This window comes from Vidua chalybeata, chromosome 9, assembly GCF_026979565.1.
Source record: "Vidua chalybeata isolate OUT-0048 chromosome 9, bVidCha1 merged haplotype, whole genome shotgun sequence".
NCBI classification, from domain to species: domain Eukaryota; kingdom Metazoa; phylum Chordata; class Aves; order Passeriformes; family Viduidae; genus Vidua; species Vidua chalybeata.
This window is the reverse complement of record NC_071538.1, coordinates 7,240,707-7,259,814: the sequence shown is the minus strand read 5'-3', so window position 1 is coordinate 7,259,814 and position 19,108 is coordinate 7,240,707. Positions and strand designations below refer to the sequence as shown.

Below are 19,108 nucleotides of genomic sequence, written 5' to 3'. Positions count from 1 at the left end.
AGTGGCACCCCGAGTAAAGATGGCCGCGCCCGCTGCCAGCCCCGCGCTTGCCCGCCCTAAAGATGTCGGGTGTGAGGGCCGGCGGTCCCGGCGCGGTGTGGGGATGGTGGGGACGCGTGAGGAACCCTGAGGCGGCTCTCGCAGCGGGGCTGCGGCCGCTCCGGGTGCTGGCAGCGCGGGCAGGACTCGCCCTGAACCGAGCGGCGTGGCCGGGTGAGGGAGGAATGTGAGGTGAACCCTCCCCGCTCTAGCACCCACGCTATAGCGTTGGCCTACCTGGCGAAATCGCACCTTTGGGTGTACCCGCTGGTGCCTGGAGTTTACTGGGTACTTGAAAAATGTGTTGAAAAAGCCCAGCAGAAGTTAAAGGCGTGAGCTGCCAAACCTGGTTAACCCAGACTGGTGCATCCCCTGTCATCTAGGTGGGCCTGGTGTGCTGACACTGTCTGGCACACCCACAGCAGTCGGATTAAAGAAATAATTTGAAAATCTATTTTCACATAAAACTGCATTGTTAAAAAAGCTCTTTTATTTCAATTTTTAAATGAATACCGAATTCCTGGAGCAGGCAAGCTTTTCATCTGCGTTTGCTCTTCACAAGGTATTTTGTGGTGATTACAAACCTTTCCCTATTCTCAATAACGTGACAGTTATTTATTGTTTTTCTATTGTGGTTATTTCAGGTTTCTTTGGTGTTTGAAGGCATCAGTTTTCCACTTATGAACTGCTAAGGGTTCCTGGAGTGTTTACAGGAGATGGAGAGGTCCTTTGGATTAAACACGCCCAGGAAAGGCAACACCACTGTCCCAAGTTTACATCTATGCAAGATGTTTCCTGAAAAACAAGTAGGGCCCTAAAAACTGGAAAACCAAACCTAAAAAGCTGGAAAAGCAACTCTGAAATAGTACTAAGGAGAACATCATCACTACCCATCCTTTCTGGAAGTCTTTTGGGTTTTCTGGGCATTATTTTGGTGCATGGTGACTTGTCTGGAGCCTGTCAGTACCAAAGAAGGTACCAGATATTCCGAGAATCCGTGGAAGCGCGGATTTAAAACGTGTGTATGGCTGACAAAGAGCTCAGCCAGCCATGTGAAATATTGCCATCTAACAGCTTTTTGGGAGATTTCACGTAAACTGAATTGGCAGCGTGGAGTTCAGCAGGCAAAGTATGCAAATTGATACTCCTCTCAGCAACTGGAAGCGAAAGGGCAGGGCTGGAGCGCGCTCCGGGATGAACTCAGCCCTCGGAGATGGAGACGGAGGTGCACTGATGGGAAAAGTGCCCAGCTCTTCTGTCTGCGGCGCGTCCCTCGCATGGATAAATACACCACTCGCTGTTCATCACTGTCAGGAAAATTGTCACTTCTCACGAGCGCCACATTAATTAAAAGTGAGAGTTAGGGCCGGGGAGCTGAGCGCTCGGAATCCTTTGGAAGGGGGATGGAGTGGTGCGTTCTGAGCGTGTCCTGCGCTCTGGGGCGACTGCTGCCGCTCCGTGAAACGAAACGGGTGCCAGAACGAGGGGAAATCAATCTGAACTCGTGAGAAATTAATTGATTTCCAAACCTCTTGTAGCCCTTACCCCGTTCAGCCAACGGGGCCGTGTAAGGTCGGCAGACGGGCTTGTGAAACTGCGTAGCAGAATAAAAACTGTATTTATCAATTTTAATGCGACTATTTTATGTGTGTATGTATATAATTTTAAGAAGTCAGAAAGCAGGCTGATGTACAGGTTTCAGAAAGCACATGCAGTTCACACAATTAATTTCAACTAAAATGGTGCCTGCTAGCAGGAATATAAATAAATATAAAAAATATAAACATAAATATTATGTTATATTTACATCCAGTGTCTGAAATTATTTGGAAAACCTTCACTATCCCAGAAGAAAGTCATTCAAGCACTTTTAGGAAGCAAAATATGAACACACATGAATTTTGTGGACTCTAATAACTAAATATATTATTAAACATAAATAAAAATATAAATGTATTTATAGAAATATGTAATTGTAAATAAAAATAATTGTTTTTATTGCCATCCTGAACAACATTCTGTGTCTTGTAAGCCACAGTGACATGGCGTGTTTTGGGGTGCTGTGGGGGAAGTCTTGCAATCCCTTTACTCCATCCGAGTTTTCCTATGGTTTTTTTGCCATTCCCTTCTGTGAAGTGGCGGGGGCTGCGCTGCTGAGGCTGAGCAGAGCACGTTATAATAAAAATATTATTATACCCATATCATTGTACACACTTCACCCGAGGACCTACACCCCTGTGTCCAAAGGGAACAGAGGCCTCACACCAAGCCGGCTCTACGTGCCCCTCTGTAGGGAGTTCAAAACGTAGAATCACGGAGTATCAATGAGTCTGGACACCGATGTGCTGCAAATAAGTGAAAAACAAGCTTTTCTACAATATTTACACGCGCGGCTCGCCTTCACTGCGGAGGCTGGAGGCCACACGGCAGATCCAAAGTACGGCGGGTCAGGCTCACCTGGAAACTGACCAAAAAGTTCATTTCGGCCCTGAAGCGCCAGCCCTGCACTTCCCGCCGTGGCCAGAGCCCGTGTCCCGCCGGGGCGCTGCCCCCGCGGCGCCGGGAGGGGCCGAGGCCCGGCCGTCCCTCGGGAGGCGGCTCTCCTGCCGCGCCGCCCCGGCTTCCTGCGCCGCAGGTGAGCCGGGATCGCCCCTCGCTTCCCGCTTCCGCCCAGGTGAGCGCCGGCGGCCATCCCGCCGCTCCCGGCATCCCGAGCTCCCCGCATCCCGCCCCCGGCACCGCCGCCTCCCGCCCGCAGGTACCGCGACCGCCCCGCGAATGGCACGGATGGGGTGGGGTGAGACGGGAGGGGGGGGCACGGGCGGTCGGCGTGGACCGCTGCAGGAGCGAATTCCCCTTCGGACACGGCGGTGTGGATCACCGGGTGAAATGTGCGCGTGAAAATCTAAACCCCGTGTTTATCCCGAGTATTCCAGCCTGCCAAGAGGATGGAGCTGGGCTCTGCCTGGTGGTGCCAAGCAATAGTACAAGAGGCAGTGGGTAGAAATTGATGCCCAGGAAGTTCCGCCTGGATGTGAGGATGAACTTCTTGCCTGTGCGGGTGACAGAGCACTGGAATTGATTGTCCAGAGAGGGTGTGGAGTCTCCCTCACTGGGGGCATTCCAGAAGCATCTGGACTCAATCCTGTACCTTGTGCTCAGGGATGGCCCTGCTTGAGCAGATGACCCAACTGTGTTTCCTTCCAACCCGACCCATCCTGGAATTCTCTATGGGTTTCCAACCATCTGTTTCCAGAGCCAGACCCGTGAACAGCAGCTTGGCCAGTCTAGCCATGGCCAGGGTACCAGCCTGCGCTCATCCAGAGCCCCCCATGTGAAAGCCCTTCTGGCACCAGGGACCTGGACAAGTCCCTGACGCCCCAGTGAAGACAGGGCAGGGCTGTGTGACTCCCGATGGCAGCCAAGGGCTCTCCATGGCGCTGGAGTCATCCTGGTGTTGTGGTGTGGTGCAAACAGTTTCCATTGCTCCGAGAGGCTGGCTCAGGGTGAGGAGAGGAGGGAAGTAACACACCTGTTGCAACACTTCCCATCAAGTGCCTGTCAGTCGCAGAGCAGGTTTTTACTTTGTTTACGGGTGGTTAATGGGAAAACAGTTCTTCCGCATTCCTTTTTGACTCGTGACCCTTGGAAGTTCAGCACGGTTCCAGGTCTAACAGCTCTGTTCCCCGTGATCTGTTAGTTGTGTACACTGTCATCAAAGTACCTAGGATTTATTGAGTATGACAATATTTAGATACTGGAAACGAGTTTTCCACGAGAACAGGTTTCTGAGACAGTATTTTTGCTTCATGGAGAGCAGCTTTGCCATGAGCTCTGACTTCTGTCAGACAGCAGAGAACCCACACTGGTGCTTCCCTAGAGGCTGAAGTCCACAGGAATTCAGGTTCTGCTTGCTAAATTTGCTATGCCTGGAGAGTGAGTGAGGCTTCTCTTGATCTGCACCAAGACTGGTAATTACAGGTGCAGAGTGCTGTGTTTTCTTCACTTTCCTCCCCCTGTAGTCACTATTCGTGTGTAAAACTCAGCCTGCCCACACAGTATTGTTTTTATTTTCAGCAATATTTAGCTGTGACCCACTGCACCTTGGAGATGTGTGGCGTATCAGCGTTCAGGTACTCACAGAAATATTCAGTTTTTTTCCTTCTTTCAAGTGCCTGGGGCAGGCAGTGTATGCCCAACAGCATTTTTGTAAATCCTGCAGCATTGCACAGAGCAGAGGTGGTTTCAGAGGAAAGGTGTGTACGTGCTATGCTTGGTCTGACTGAATTTTTCTGTACAGTATAAGTAAAACTGAGCAAAACACGTGTTAGAAAAGTGGCTTTTCACAGTATGGAGTCACTTGACGGTGTGTAAACTATAAAATTTTGGATATCTGAAGTTCAGCTGATGGCATGTTAGGATAATTTAGGATTGAGATCACACTAACAAAAGCTGGTTTCCCTTGCTTTTGCTTTTATCAACTTTTAAACTGAATTTTTCCGAGTCAGAGGTCTCTGTGATGAGGAGGATGATATACACTGTATTAGTCACTCATGATAACAGGGCCAGGAAAAAATCCAACTGCATTAGTGCAGAAAGGTGACTTTGGATCAGGAGCCCTTTGGCTGCTGAGGCTGGTTGTGTTAGAAGCCTTTGAGAAATAGCAGCAGTTATTTAGGCTTTTTGTGGGTTTTAATATCCCCAAAGGTTCCAGCCAGGCTGAGGGGGGAGAACATCCCATAAGGCTGGACTTTTCCTGGAGGGATGCAGGAAAGGGTTGTTGGAGGCCAGGCTGAAGGACATGGGGCAGAGGTGGTTGTGGCTGGGTGGAGAAAAACAGGCAGAAGAATCTCTGCTGGCTGAACCGTGTCCTCCCCCAGAGCCCAGCAGCAAAGCCCTCAGTTTCCAGCTTCCAGCAGCCCCTTGTGGAGGGCAGGTGTTTGTCGAGGCTGCTGATGGGATGTTGGGGTGCCGTGCTCCCCCGTGGCTCTGGGATGTGCCGGGGCTCAGCGCTCCGTGTCTCCGTGCAAGTGGCAGGGGGTGATGGCAGTGGAAGACTTAAACCTTTCAGCTCTTCTGATGACCCTCTGCTGGCACCAGCATGGGGGAATTCCTTTTTCCTTGTGCTGCTTTTGAAGAAGATCCAAGTCTTGGGATTTCATACAAAACCTTCTGAAGCTTTCCCACTCCCTCGGATGCGTTGAGTTCAGCTCTCAGAAGTGAAGACAGTGGAACCCCAGATGGATGCTGTCCTGGGGTTACAAAACACTTAACCTCCTGAAATTCATCATTTTCTTAATGATTTTATGGTTATGTTGGAAATTGTGACATAAATGTTGAACTGATGTTTCCAATAAGATAAATAATCATCCATAGGAGTTGGAGACTGGAGCTGGGATGTGGAGTGCATGAACTGATTTTAACAGGACAAACCAAAGTGTTTTGCATCATTCTTCAAAATTAATATCTAGGAATGGGCTTCCTAATATATCAACTGTTTGCTGACACTCTGCCTGGACTTAGAGTGTGTTTGGAAAGTGTTTAATGATAAATTGTTTGGGCTCTTAAACATAGAGATCAATAATACCTGGAGTTATGAGTTTCTCTGGTGCCCAAAAGCAGGTCTTAGAGACCTGTCCTCAATTATCCATGACTTGAAAACTCTAAATTAGTTTGTATTTTCAGGGATCCCTTCACACCAGAAGGAGCTGTTTGCTTTAATTCCCACCCCCCAGCTCTATTATGGAAGAAAGGAGAATAAAGAAATACTGAGTATGGTTTTAGCATATTGCACAAAAAAAACAATCACTAAAAAGTGTTGCAAGCTGTCTAGAGGGCAGCTCTGATCACGAGGAACCCCAAAGTGCTGTGTAAACTTGAACTGTTATTCAACCACCTGAGATCCACTTGGGCATCCACTGGCACAAGTGGCTCTTAGGGACACTTGGAGCAGCTCAAGCAAGAAGCTGAAACTTCCTTTAATTTTTTTTTTTTTTTTTTTCCCTCCTGTTTTGTACCTCCTTCTCCAGGGAACTTCTGCCTCAATGGAGCCAAGATCTCTTACCTATAATTCTTCTCCTAAAATTTAAATCCCCAATTTTCTAGGGTCAGTCCCCATTGGATAATTGCTGTTGTTACACCTTCAGCGAAGGAAAAAAGATTAATTTTGGGGATGGTTAGCTCAGCACTTGGATTGGGCACAAAGCTCACCCCACGAAAATGTGAAGGATTCTGAGTATTTAGCTCCCTGTTCCAGCTCACTATAGGATCAGCTGAATGGAAAGTGGAAAGGGAAGAATAAATGCATGAAAGAGGGCTGGGGAGCTGGACCAGCCTCTTTGCTTTGGATCTTGGGTGGGCATGGTGCTGTCAGGTCGTCATTATTTCCTGCCATGCTGGCTTTTTTCTCTGGGTTTAATCTTTTCCTCTCCCCACGGCTGGTTTAAAGGTGTTTCAAGCCACTTTTCCTCACTGGAGTTATTTTCCATCCCTTTCTCATTTTGGTTCGCTCACTTTCTTCTTTTAACTGCTGATGAGAGGTAGAAAAACAGAGGAGGGAAGTTAAACCAGGAAGAAAGAACAAATTTCCATATTCTTTGTCCTGATTTGTTAAGGTTCATGCCATATTTTCAGTCGAGGGAAGTTAAGTTTTGTCTTCTGGGTTTAATGAAGACTCAGGAGTGTGTAAGGAAATGATGTTTTCATCTGCTCTTCAGAATCAGCTCTCAGCACAGAATCAAAGGCTGCTGTGCTCTTTAGAAGTGTTTTACTTCGAATGGAAAAGAAAATAAAGCTGCAGCACTTCCAAAAGTGCAGATGCATTCCTGAAAATCTTTCAGGGGGTTGTATGGCTTTGCTGCTTCAACTCTTGCTATGAGTTTGATTTAAAGTGACCTCCTAAATCTGTTAGGAGTCTTGCAAAGAGACTCATTCTGCCTGGCCCTGGGTGGAAACCACACCAACCCACCAAGCTCTGCAGGAATTCCTGCAGGAGCCAAAGCTGCTGGGATATGCACAGGAAAGGGTGCATAAATCTGAAATTGTGGTTTGTGACACGCCTCCCTCCACTTCTTTTTTCCAATTAGGTAAATCAACTTAACCTGACTCTGCAGGAGAAGGAAAGCTACTCACCTGCATCATTAATATTTTGGTAAATATAACAGTGTCCTCCCAGAATTCCAGATGTTTTCAGTGTGAGCAGAGACAGCATCAGAGGCAGGGCTGAAAGGATCAGAGGTCCTGCTGGGAGAGAGCCCCTGGAATGTGCTTACCCTGGTCCGCCACATGACCCTTGCTCCTCTTGAACTGCAAGACTAAAAAATAAATAAAAAGCTTTTATATAGAGAGAGGGATACGGCTAGTCTTGTTCCAAAATAATTCCAAGTATATTATTCTGGAATTACACACTTATATACAGGATAGAATTAAAATTATGTAAATTGTGCTGTGAAATGGCTGACGTTTTTCAGAGGAGCTTGTACTAAGTGAAGGAAACTTGTTTGGTAGAGCTGCCTTGATAGATTTCAGAATGACAGGCTCCACATCAACTTAATAACATGCAAGCAAGGGTACAAATTTATCATCTCTGCTAATTGCAAGTCTGTTGTTTTTATACTGCCATCTAGGCCTCAGCCCCTGTTGGAGCCCTGTTCTATTTGGCACTGTGGAGGAGCTTGATAAAGAATATTCTGCTCCTTAAAAGCTTAATAAAGGATATTTTGCTGTTCATGTATGTAGAAAAGAGAAAGGCAAACACCTGCAGGAGAAGAGAACAGGCTTCCTTCACCTGTTGCAAATCAGGCTGTGATTAGAACAGACCTTCCTCGGGAATGTGTTGGAACAGGGATTAATATGCCAAATTTTGGGCTTTAACTCTGTGCTGTCCCATGAGTGAAGTTCACTGTTTTATGGGGAAACACAAAGTTCCATCCAGCTGGGCTGAGCAATCATGATAAGAATACTGTCTACAAATGATCAGGTGGAAAGTATCTTCTAAATAACAGGTAGATTTTAGCTCTGTGTATATCTGTGAAGATCACAACTTTAATGTCAATATGCAAAATAATTTGGTTGAACATGTCTCAGTTTTTCTTTTCAGTTTTTTTTTTTCGTAACCTGCATTTTTATTCATATTTGGAAGAGCTGTTCATATTCCTTCCTGTGTGTGTGAAAGGAAAAGCACATGGAACAAGATAAAATTTTAGGATGTGCTGAGGCTGTGTCAAGAGCTTTTTAAAATACTTGGGGTAAACAACAGGAGTAGTAGTACTTTTTTTATTAAATTTGTTGTAGTTAGCTTAAACTAATTTGTTTAGATCTATCATTAATTAATTTAATTTTTTTTTTTAATCCTCGGCCAGGTTATTCCGATCAACTCCAAAAACACCCCTCAACATGCCCGAAAATCCAGCAGCAGGTACGTGGTCTGAAAATGATTCCTTTTGCTGAGCACTGAGCAAAGAAGCTCCATTCCTAACCTGGACACGTTTGTGGTGCAGATAAGCAGCAGGTGCTGCAGATCCTGGATCGGCTGCAGGCAAAGCTGCAGGAGAAAAGGGATTCCCAGCACCAGGAAAACCTGACTGTCCTACGGAACACCCTCAGGAGCCCCTTGTTCAACCAGATCCTGACTCTGCAGCAATCCATCAAGCAGCTGAAGGAACAAGTGAGTGCAAAATTGCTGCTGTAGGTGTGATGATAACTCTGGGCGAGTGGAGCTTGGATCAGGACGCGTAGGCGCGTGTTAACGAGGGCGCTCTCGTTAATAAGCTGTAACGTGGTGTTAGTGAGTGTTGGGCCTTTTTTTTTCCTCTTCTGTGGAGCCGGTGTCTGCAGAGGCACTGCTGAAATGAGAAGTGGTTTTGCAACCAAGAGGTCATGGGGCAACGTGCTTTGAAAGGGATGCAGGACAGGCGGGGTTGTGTTGGAAAAGAACATCTGCAAAAGACATCAGCTCCAGTGTTTGGAGTCCTGAGCAGTGTTGGAACTGGGATCCTTTGTTTTTCACTGAAGCTAAGTGCTGTTGATCAGCTCACTGGCAGCATTTTTTCCTCCCTAAAAAACAGCATCACTTAGTCCCTTCTAATTTTTACAAGAATGCTTAACCTGCTTTGGCAAGTAAAATGTAGAAAACCCAGCCTGAAGATTTGCCAAGCTGTGATGCAGCTGTACCCAAGCGAGTTTTAAAATGACTTGGCTTCAGCAGAGGTTGGAACTTCTGTGGTTTGGTTTATAAAGCCAAGTGACGCTTGATTTTGTGGACATGGGCATGGACAGGTGCCACCCTGCAGCTGAGTTAAAATCATCAGCAAACTGAAAACCAAGGAGTGACCAGCAGGGTGGGTGTCAGGGGGACAAGGCTGTCCCTTGCCAGGTCTATTGCAGGTGTTCCTGCCTGGCTGGCCTGGTGGTGGCTGTGCCATTCATTATCCCTCCTTCCCAAGTTCCCACAGGTGCTGCATCCCTTCCTTCCAAGGCTTGGATGCACGTCTGCAGTCTATTAAAAAAAAATGTATGAAAATGCAAATGTGTCTAAGAAGTGACTGTGACATAGTGGGGTTTGTATTTGGAATGTTCAGAATTCTCTTATCTAGAAAATTTAGGCTTTCTTGAAGTTCTGTTTAAGCGTGGGCACCTTCTTTCAGGATGGGATTTTCCAGTTTATTTTGTCACACTGGGAATATTTTTCATTTCTTCATTATCAGTGAGGACTAGAAGTGCAAGTTCCAGCAGAGATAACATGTTCAGTGATAGTTTGTACCCTAGGCTCTCTTTGGGGAGGGGATAATACAAACCAGGCCTCAGGCTCCTGAATGACTCAAAATATTTGAATTTTTGTGCCAAAATTCTGTGTAGGTTTCCCTAACAGTTGCAGCAGTGCTTGAGAGCCTCTTTAGTGTTTGGTGCTTTTGCATGTGTTCTTTCTGGAATACCAGGGTGAAAAGAGGATAAGGGGCACGGGCAGGGGAGAAGCATGAAAGAAGCAGGGGAAAATAAGTAGAAACACAGCTGAAACATTCAGGGAACTCCTGAAAAACAGTTTAAATTTGATATGGTAGCTTGGTTATAGATTATATATTAACGCTGCCTGACTTATACAGGTGAATATATTTGTGTGAATGGGCATATATGAACACAGGTTTTTTGCTCCTTTGGCAGCCTGCACATAAAATGTTATTAGTGGAAAACCCTTCCTTTGTTTTGAATAGCTTTTCCACACCTTTGGTCATTTTCAACAGCTCAATTACATGCCTCCTGACCGCTCGGTGGATTTTGATTTTACCAAGAGGGGGCTGTTGGTGTTTGCTGACAAATCAGTCACTGCTGGGACACCTTGCACTTCACCTGGACCCAGAGCATCAGCCTTCACTCCAAACCTGGCAGCTAATGAATTTAACACGATCATCCAGCAAATGGCAAAGGTAAGGCTCCAAGGTTTAGTGAACCAAACTTTTTTTTTTTTTTTTTTTTGGAGCATTTCACGCTGCTTTTTTTGTTGTGTGTCTGGAAGCGTGGTGCCTCCTAACCAGGAGAGGGTAGAAGTGTTGAGAACTTTTCCCTCTGGAAGATAATGTCAGCAATAGGAAGTGGCTTGGTGGCTTGTTTTGTTTTTTTAACTTCCATTGCCAATTTTCTGTTTTACTTTCTACCAAACACACCAACGTAGTAAGGAAGTTTCAGCTGCCAGAAAACATTTTTGGTATTTGATGACACTTAATTGAAAATTTTTCAGCAGAAAGTTGTTTTGATGGAAGCACTTGTTTATCAAGTACATTTTAAATTGGAAATGTACCAACTTTATGAACAGTGCAAAGGATTAAAAAAAACTAGCATGCAATATTTTATTTAACTCTTTATTTAGTATGTCTTAACTTTGCCAGGCAGATGCAGCTGTACCAAATTCCCTAAGAATTTGTACAGGTGCAGACATCCACCCATGTGGGATTGGCATTTATACCACAAATGCATTGTTCTGTGTTATTTTGAACCATTAATTTAATTGCTTAGTCATGCCTTTCTATATTAAGTAACTGTTGCTAATTGACTACCTTAATGTAGCTGTAATATTTTGAGCATTACTCTTCTCATTAGTGTGTCTTTAACTCATCAGAGATAAGATCTAGCAGTAAAGGCTGCACGTTATTTGGAATAAAAGAGCTGTGATAGCAGTGCATTCTCCCAGTAATATTTCCCAGTAAACAACCCCAGCAATTTTGTATTAGAACCTAAAAAAAAAGGCAGTTGCAAAAGCAAACTTTTTTTAGCATTAAGTGTGAAGCTGCAGGGAGGGGGAGGAAATTAACTTCTTTATTTAAAAGCTGCAGCCGTTTGAATGCACACCTAAAAAACCAGCATTAAAAGCAAGGGGAGCCAAAAGACAAGTAATTTAGTTTAGCTATACAGCATTTCCAGAAATCCCAAATATATTGCTCTAGACAGCACTTCGTTCATAGTTTTCATCCAGTTTGGAATTCATCTCATAATGTGAATGAAGTGTGAAAGCAGCTCTTAAATTCCCTGAGGTTTCAGAACCACAGAGTGCTTGCGTATCCAATACGTTGCCATATTAAAAATAATAAATGGAGGAGCTTTTATAGAAATAACATATTCAGTATTTTGCCTTTGTTTATTCTTAGGAGGAGAATAATTCTCCCAGTGTTCATAAATTTTCAACTAGCTCATTCTGTTGCATTGAAAATTAGTAAATCATTTTATCTTCTGTTTTATTAGGGAAGACAAATAGAATCAATAACGATTGATAAACCTTCTGTTGGAGGTCTGGGATTTAGTGTGGTTGCACTTAAAAATCCCAGCCTGGGAGAAGTTGGTATCTTTGTCAAGGAAGTCCAGCCAGGAAGCATAGCTGACAGGTGAGATCTTCATAATTGTGTTGGAAAGTTCTATTTTCCATGAAGGGAAAAGTCATGACCTTCATGTTGAAAACTCAATCAGAATAACATGTTTGTCTGGGTTATCTGCTGGGGTATTTTGGTGCTGGTATCTTGAATTCAGCTGAAATTCATCATCATTGAATTAATCTTTTCAGCTGAAAGGGGCTCATGTTTTGAGGATCAGGTTTTCATATGAGTTTTAAATATCCGAGCCATTCATAAATGGAATTTCCAGAATTCATGGCTCACTTTAAAGAATCTTGAGTCCTGATTAAAAAAACAAGAGAAAACTCAGAAAAGAATACAATGAAAATAAAAAGTAGATTCCATTTTAATTTTTATGCATTGTGTCCCTGAAAGTTTTTTTTTTCCCCCGCCCCCTTTTTCCTTTATTTATGTGCCTCTGACAATGCCCTGTTTATAGTTGGTTTTACTGTTTGTTTCCTGTGTAAATTTAGATCCACTCCTCCCAACAGATCCTTGCACAGATGTCATCATAGAATCGAAGCTTCAGGCAGTTTCTTCCTGTATTGTCTGTGGGTTTTCACCCAACAACAAAAGGCAGAGCAATCCTTTAAAAATAAAACGCGATTGTGAAACCACAAGAGTTGGCATGAGACAAACGCAGTGCTTGGAATTATGTCTCAAGAAAAATGTGTCTAGATTTCAAGTCACTGGTGTCACTTTTTAAATAACACATGTCAGGAAGTGCCAACACAGGATGACAAAAAGAGTGGGGAGAGGTTGGAATGATAATGGCGATGGGCCCGCAGAGAACACACCAGAGAACACTTAAAGAAAAGCATATTAAGGCTCTTTCAAAGTGGAGACAGATGGACTGATCCGGATGTCAAAGGAGGGTGAATATCTCACTTTAGGATTTGATGACCTGCTGCTCACTTTCTTTGATGAGAGAATCTGAAATATGGTTAGTGCTCGAAGAAAGTGATTTCTGGGAAACATCTTAAACGTGGCACGATAAAAAGGAAGTTTCAAATGCCTTAGTTAAGATGTGCACTTACATTGTTTCGGAGTTTATAAATTTCCCCAGCATGCTTCCCGTTTTGCTTCTGAGACAAGATCTCCTGGAGACTTTTTTGGATTCCTACAGAGCTTTGAAGGCAGTGTCTGTCTATGTAACAGTTTGGTCTCGTGCTCGGAATGAATATTTAACAAAGGAGATGAGTGATGGTTTCTCTCTTGTCACAAATCTAAATTCATCGCTGGGGTGAATTAACTGTGAAATTTATATTATCTCAAGGTAGCAACTGAACTGCGTGTTGCTCCAAGAAAGTTTCATGTCTGAAGCTTGATACTATAAATTTTAAGTAAACTATAAATATGCAGCACATCAATCTTTAGAATAAATAGTGATACAAAACAGCGTCAAAGCCTGAGATGTGGGTTCTTAGAGATGGCATCATGTAGTGCTAAACATAATGAAGAATAGTTCCTAGTTTATTGTGTAACTTCAAAAATACTTTTTTCTGCTTTGTAGTTCAATATCATCAAGAAAGTATGAGGGAATTGCAATTAAATTCTGCCTAGAAGCAAAGTAAAGAAGTGAGCAAATTTCTGTACCATGACCATGGAACAAAACGTAGCTGGGCAGTTTGGAACAGTGAGGGTGGAATGTAGTGTGCAAGCTGGTGAAGGCACCCTAATAAGCAGATTTTTAAAACACATAAACATTTAACCTTGCACGACTGCCTGTTTTGCCTGTTCACATTTCAGTTGCAGGAGCCTGATGTGAAGTCACTGTGCTGCATTAAAAAATTGCTTTCAATGTTTTGTTAAGGGATCAAAGACTGAGGGAAAATGACCACATACTGGCCATTAATTGCACGCCATTGGATCAGAACATTTCCCATCAGCACGCCATTGCCCTCCTCCAGCAATCCACAGGATCCCTGCATCTGGTGGTGGCTCGGGAGCCACTTCAAGGGAACAGCAGAACTGCCTTGTTAAGTGATGTAAATCCACCTGAGACTGTGAGTTGTTGTAATACTTGTCAAAATCAGACTTCGAACTGGGCTGGATTTCTTTGTTTTTTTTCCCCGTGGCTCTTAAGTGTTTGTGTTAGCAAGTTTAACATAGAGGGGGTTTTTTCCTTTAATCAGATTTTATATGGGATGACATTTCATTCAGACTCGCCGTGCAGTAAGCACAGAGCTTCCATTGCAAAGCTGCGTGGAGCTGTTATAAAGCAGATCCTGGGTTTTTATGGGATAGCAGAAGCTTTAGTAGATCTCCATATCCTTATCAGCAGGGTCTGTTCAGCACAGGCTGGATGAAGCATTTTATGAGAACACCCAGCTGAAACCTACTTGTGCTCAGCAATTAAAGATGCTCTGATTACCTCTTGAAAGAGAGTAAACATAACCTGCCATGAGCACTGCTTGGAACAGCCCAACCAATTTAAACTGGCACTGCTCACACCAAAAAGCCTTGTCTTTGTTTTAAAAAACAATTTATCAATCCCTGTTTATTTATCAGCTTGGTTTTTTTTTTTGGTGGTTGGTTTTTTTTTTTTTTTCCATCTGCAAATTTCAGTGATTGGGAAGCCTTTTGTTTTTGTGACAAAGGAGAGCTTTGTCACTGGGACATGTAATAAACCGGGGCTGAACTTCCATCTGTGTTCCACCCATATGGTCCAGGTGGCTTCCCCTGAATTTGGACAACTGCACACCTAAATCCAGGGATTGCAATATTGGAATCTGAATTCATTATGCTAGTAGATTCTGATGAAAATCTGGGTAAAAGCAGTGTTTTTCCTTATTCTTAGCAATTATTTCCCTCATGATTATTACAGAGGTAGTGAAATCTGAAGGTTTTAGTGGATAATCAATATTGTTTATTGCACTGAAAATTTTAAAGAATTAAATTTTAACTGCTTTTTCATTGAAAGATCTGCACTGAACAGACTAACAAAATAAAATACAAATATATATCTCTGCAGGGGGTCTTTAAACTTCTTTTATGATATTTAACTGGCTTTGGCAAAGATTTTCAGTATGCTAATAAATCCTTTATTCACAGAAGACTTAAATCTGCCTGCTTTGCTCCATTTGGGCCTGTATGAGATATTAATCTGACAGAAACATTGGCTGGGTTTGGGTTGCTTAACAGCTTTGTTATTTTCAGATTGTCTTGTAGAACATAAGGTCATGGTAGAGTGTAGCTTGGAAATTTGCTTCCAATCCAGTATGGCAGAATATTGTGCTGTGCTATTAATTCAGTGCTGAATGGGGGTGTTCAGAGTGTGTAAGTGAAATAACAGAAATAAGAATTTGGGCAAGGCTGAGTGAAAACGGGGCCAGTGCAAGCTCCTTGCCTCTGTTTTCCCCTCTTGTTTGCAGTACTCTGGATTTATGAAAAACTAAAAGGATGCTTTTCATTTTGGCAGGAAAACCTTAAAATTGCTTTTTCTTAGTCAAGCTTTTTCCTGGTATCCTGTTACCCTGAAAGTGGAGGACAGAAATGTGTCTTTAAAAACAGATGAGAAATCCCACTGCATGTTTATGAGGAAATGGAGCTGAGTGAACAAAATCCCACAGTTCTCCAGCATGTGGGGTGGAGACAGAAAATTGCTCTGATTAATTCTCCTCGTTCCTGCTGCACGTGGAAGCGAGAAACGTTAATGATGGTCCGAAATTAAAATCTCCTGTTTTTATTAATTGCAGATTCACTGGGGCCACATTGAAGACGTTGAGCTGATTAACGATGGCTCAGGATTAGGCTTTGGAATTGTAGGAGGAAAGTCGAGTGGAGTAGTTGTAAGAACAATTGTTCCTGGGGGATTAGCAGATCGGGTAATTTGTTATATTTTGTCACTTCTTGTTTGATTGCAAAGTGTAATTAACCGCTTTTGACAGTCTTAAAATAAACTAATATACTTAAACAAAAGGAAGCTGGTAGCATCAAAGTCTGAATGCCAGCACATGCTTCATAAATAAATAAAGGTTGAAGGTATGATTGAGGAAAAAGTCAGCACCTGATATAAATTAAGTTGTTCCCCAGACAAGATTTGGCTTTTGTAACATTGTTGAACATGCAAAAATTCTGAAAAGTTGCCTGATATTTGGTATTTTCAGCCTTTGGTCAGTCTGGGGCAGGACAAATACTCTGTAGAATTTGGCACATTTTGCAACATCTATGGGGACAAACTCCTCAAGTGAACTGTCAGGCAAGAAAATCTGCCCTCCCAAAGTCACTGCAATGCAGGATTCAGTTCAGAGATTGAAAATGTCCTATTTTCAGTGGGTTTCAGTGAATGGGGGTTTGATCCCTGCCTTGCAGCCTGACCAGTTCAAGGAGGCTCTTAGGTTTGGTGCAAAGCCTTTTGAAGTTGCACAGGCAGAGTTTGCACCTCTGATTGTTTGTCTTTAGAGGCTCGGTGCTGAGTGTTGCTGCATTTCAGGACTAGAACACTTGCAGTAACAAAACAGATTCAGATTTTCAAGCAAATTTGGTGATAAGTTAAAATATCTGCGGACCAGAACCCCTGCAGACAAAAGAGAGAGGCAAAAGCACTTCCTCTTATACAGGATGGAATAAAAGCTGAAAATTTGGAGAGCTTTGCTGGAAAATGTTGGCTTTTTCTCAGCAGTCTCCCTCTGAACCTCTCGTGTATAAATGAGTATATTTTAATTTTTGTCTAGCACCTGTTTTGCTGTAAGGAATAAAGTGTTTTGGCTACCAATGAAGCATGTAAGCTAAGAACTCACCACATCATTCTCAGCTGAATGAGACATCATTAAGAACATGTGAAATAATGAGGCATGTACATGTTAAAATTGGATGAGTTTGTAAATGAGTTTGAGTTGGTTCTGGGAATGACACTGTGATTGCTGTATCAATCAGTGCACCAAAGGTGGTGGAGCTGTGCTGATCAATACCAGCTCAGAATTTGGTGCTAGAAATTCCTGCTTGTGATGGGAATGATGATGCAGGTCACGAATCATAATTATCAGGTAAAAAATGCATTGTGTGGAGTCTTGTTGCCTTCAGTGGATTTATTCACTCGAGCTGGAGCTGGTCACATGAGAAAAAAAATTACCAGGCTAATATAGAAGTATGAGGGAAGAACTCTGTAGAAAACTCCTAAATCAAAATGCTGTGCTTACATTCTAACTCCTACCTGATGAGGAGTATTCTGTGAAACAGAGCACACAACAATCTGTGAGATTATAAAACATTGTTGCTGCCTGTTTTCTTCTAAATGAGCAAAACAGTGGGAAAACCAGCACAAAACTGTGCAAACGAGTCCTTGAGTTATTTAAAATGTTGCCATGGTGGTCATTTTCTTCTGGCATTTTCTCGCATTGGTTCTCATGGCCCTGAAGATGCCCCTGCACAGTTTCAGTTTTGTGATGGAACAGATACTTTATGGGTGGACTGGAAACACTTTTTGCCATTTCATTTGCGTTTGAAGGACGGGAGGCTGCAGACAGGAGACCACATCCTGCAGATTGGAGGCACCGACGTGCAGGGGATGAGCAGTGAGCAGGTTGCCCAGGTGCTGAGGAACTGTGGGAATTCTGTCAGGATGATCGTTGCAAGGGACCCCAGGTGTGAATTCATGGAGGCTCCACCAGCTCCCGTGAGCTGGCCAGTCAGCGCATTACCTTCCCTTCCAAATGGAAATGTGAGTATCTGCTGCTTCCTTGGGACATTTTTAAGTGTGTTTGTGGCTTGTGATCAGAAAGGAAGGAGAGAACAGAGAGTTCTTGGGCCTTAAAGTGCTTCTTCTCTCTTGAGTTTCCAGATATATGCTTGTGTTTAAGTGGTCATTATTACAGCCCTGCCTTCTATAATTTTTCCCTTTTCCCTGTATCTTATTAATACCTATAATCTTGGGATTGGAATGACCAGCTTTACAGAATTTATTTCAGAGTGGCTAATTTAATTACCGAGACCATAAACATTATCGATAAGTGGTACTTTTAGTTCTTCTTCTTAGCTCGTTACATTTTTTCTAATCAATCATTTGCAAGTGGATTTAAAACTGGACTGTGAATTTCCCTAGTCTGAAATCCAGAGAGCCACGGCCACACCAGAATTATTCAGCACAATCATCTTTTTATGAAACATAAGTGTAATGTTTTCATAGTCTACGCTACTGCCTGTGATAGGAAATATATCTAAAAATTTTGAAACTTGTTTTAGCAAATCTTATCATGGTCATATCAAAGTCTCTTGTTTTTGAAGTCATTCTTTTCAGTTTTGAGTAATTAAAATCAACAAATGCTACACTAAGTGTACAGTAGGTCTCGAAACATAAACAAAGCTGTGCTTGTGTACCATCTGCTACTACTGTGCTGCTTAGATTTAGGTGTAGAATCTGAGTAGCCTTTTCTTTCTTGTTTAGTTTCTTGAATATGAGTGAAGAGAGATTTTTTTTTTTGGGTTTTTTTTTTTTTTTGAAGCACTGTTTTTAATGTCAGAGTAGAAGTCACTTTGCTCCAAACTCACCCCTTTGCCTACCGGGCACAGTCACTGCAAAGGCAGCTCTGTGTTTTACACCCCTGGGAAAATGCTGTGGCTGTGTCACTCAAGGATTTTGGGTCCTTCTCGAGCTCCTCTTCCCCCCAGGGTTCCCCAGGAGGGATCAGTGCAGCAGGAAATGCAGGGTCCAGGAGATGGGAGGGGTGATCTACTGGGCTTGTCCAATATTTGACAAGAGGCTTTCCAAGGGAATCAGCATTCTTGAGGCCCTTCTTTCCTGACTGGATCATATTTTCCAGGGCCTGTATTAGGGGAAAAATAAATAGATTTTTTTTTTTTTTTTGGTAGTGGTCATAATTTTCTTTCCTCCACAAAATACTGTTTTTCTCTCTTCCTGTTGTCACTGATCAGCCCTGAGCACTGTAAATGCTGCAGCCTCCCTAAAATGTGATTCCTTCTTCGTGCCTTTTCAGTGTCCTCCCTGTTCCTGTTTTGCAGTTTAGAGGGGGAAAATTCATTTTCTGAACTAAATAGTGCCTTCATGTTTAGATCTGAAGAAATTCCTCTTCCTCGTGCCAGGAGAAATTTGCAAAGACAAGATTAGTTGTTAATCTGAATGTATTTATTAATTTAGTGATGATTTCAACGATCCCCATTCAGTTTATGTCAGTTTTATAATGGAACTTATCCCTATAATCTAGTTTTTCTCTGGTTTATGAGTACTTTCACTA

The 19,108-nt window shown here is 43.1% G+C and overlaps 1 protein-coding gene and 2 long non-coding RNA genes across 4 annotated transcripts in view; 2 read left to right on the top strand and 1 right to left on the bottom strand.

Annotated features, from left to right (window-relative positions):
* The first annotated feature begins 39 nt into the window (after positions 1 to 39).
* Positions 40 to 1,671, top strand: LOC128792211 (uncharacterized). Its single transcript, XR_008432344.1, has 2 exons — positions 40 to 213; positions 684 to 1,671. It is a non-coding gene; the product is annotated as an uncharacterized LOC128792211 (long non-coding RNA).
* Positions 1,672 to 2,009: 338 nt separating this feature from the next.
* LOC128792212 (uncharacterized) lies at positions 2,010 to 2,696 on the bottom strand. The gene is made up of 2 exons (XR_008432345.1): positions 2,497 to 2,696; positions 2,010 to 2,384 (listed from the first exon to the last, which is right to left on the bottom strand). It is a non-coding gene; the product is annotated as an uncharacterized LOC128792212 (long non-coding RNA).
* A 5,719-nt stretch (positions 2,697 to 8,415) lies between these two features.
* The window catches only part of PATJ (PATJ crumbs cell polarity complex component), a 134,339-nt gene continuing 123,646 nt past the window's right edge, over positions 8,416 to 19,108 (top strand). For both annotated transcript variants that reach the window (XM_053950420.1, XM_053950421.1), the window contains exons 1-7: positions 8,416 to 8,455; positions 8,538 to 8,704; positions 10,278 to 10,460; positions 11,770 to 11,909; positions 13,729 to 13,921; positions 15,614 to 15,742; positions 17,365 to 17,577. In XM_053950420.1, coding sequence (XP_053806395.1) covers positions 8,434 to 8,455; positions 8,538 to 8,704; positions 10,278 to 10,460; positions 11,770 to 11,909; positions 13,729 to 13,921; positions 15,614 to 15,742; positions 17,365 to 17,577 — 1,047 coding nt within the window. In that variant the 5' untranslated portion in view covers positions 8,416 to 8,433. The remainder of the gene's footprint in view (positions 8,456 to 8,537; positions 8,705 to 10,277; positions 10,461 to 11,769; positions 11,910 to 13,728; positions 13,922 to 15,613; positions 15,743 to 17,364; positions 17,578 to 19,108) is intronic.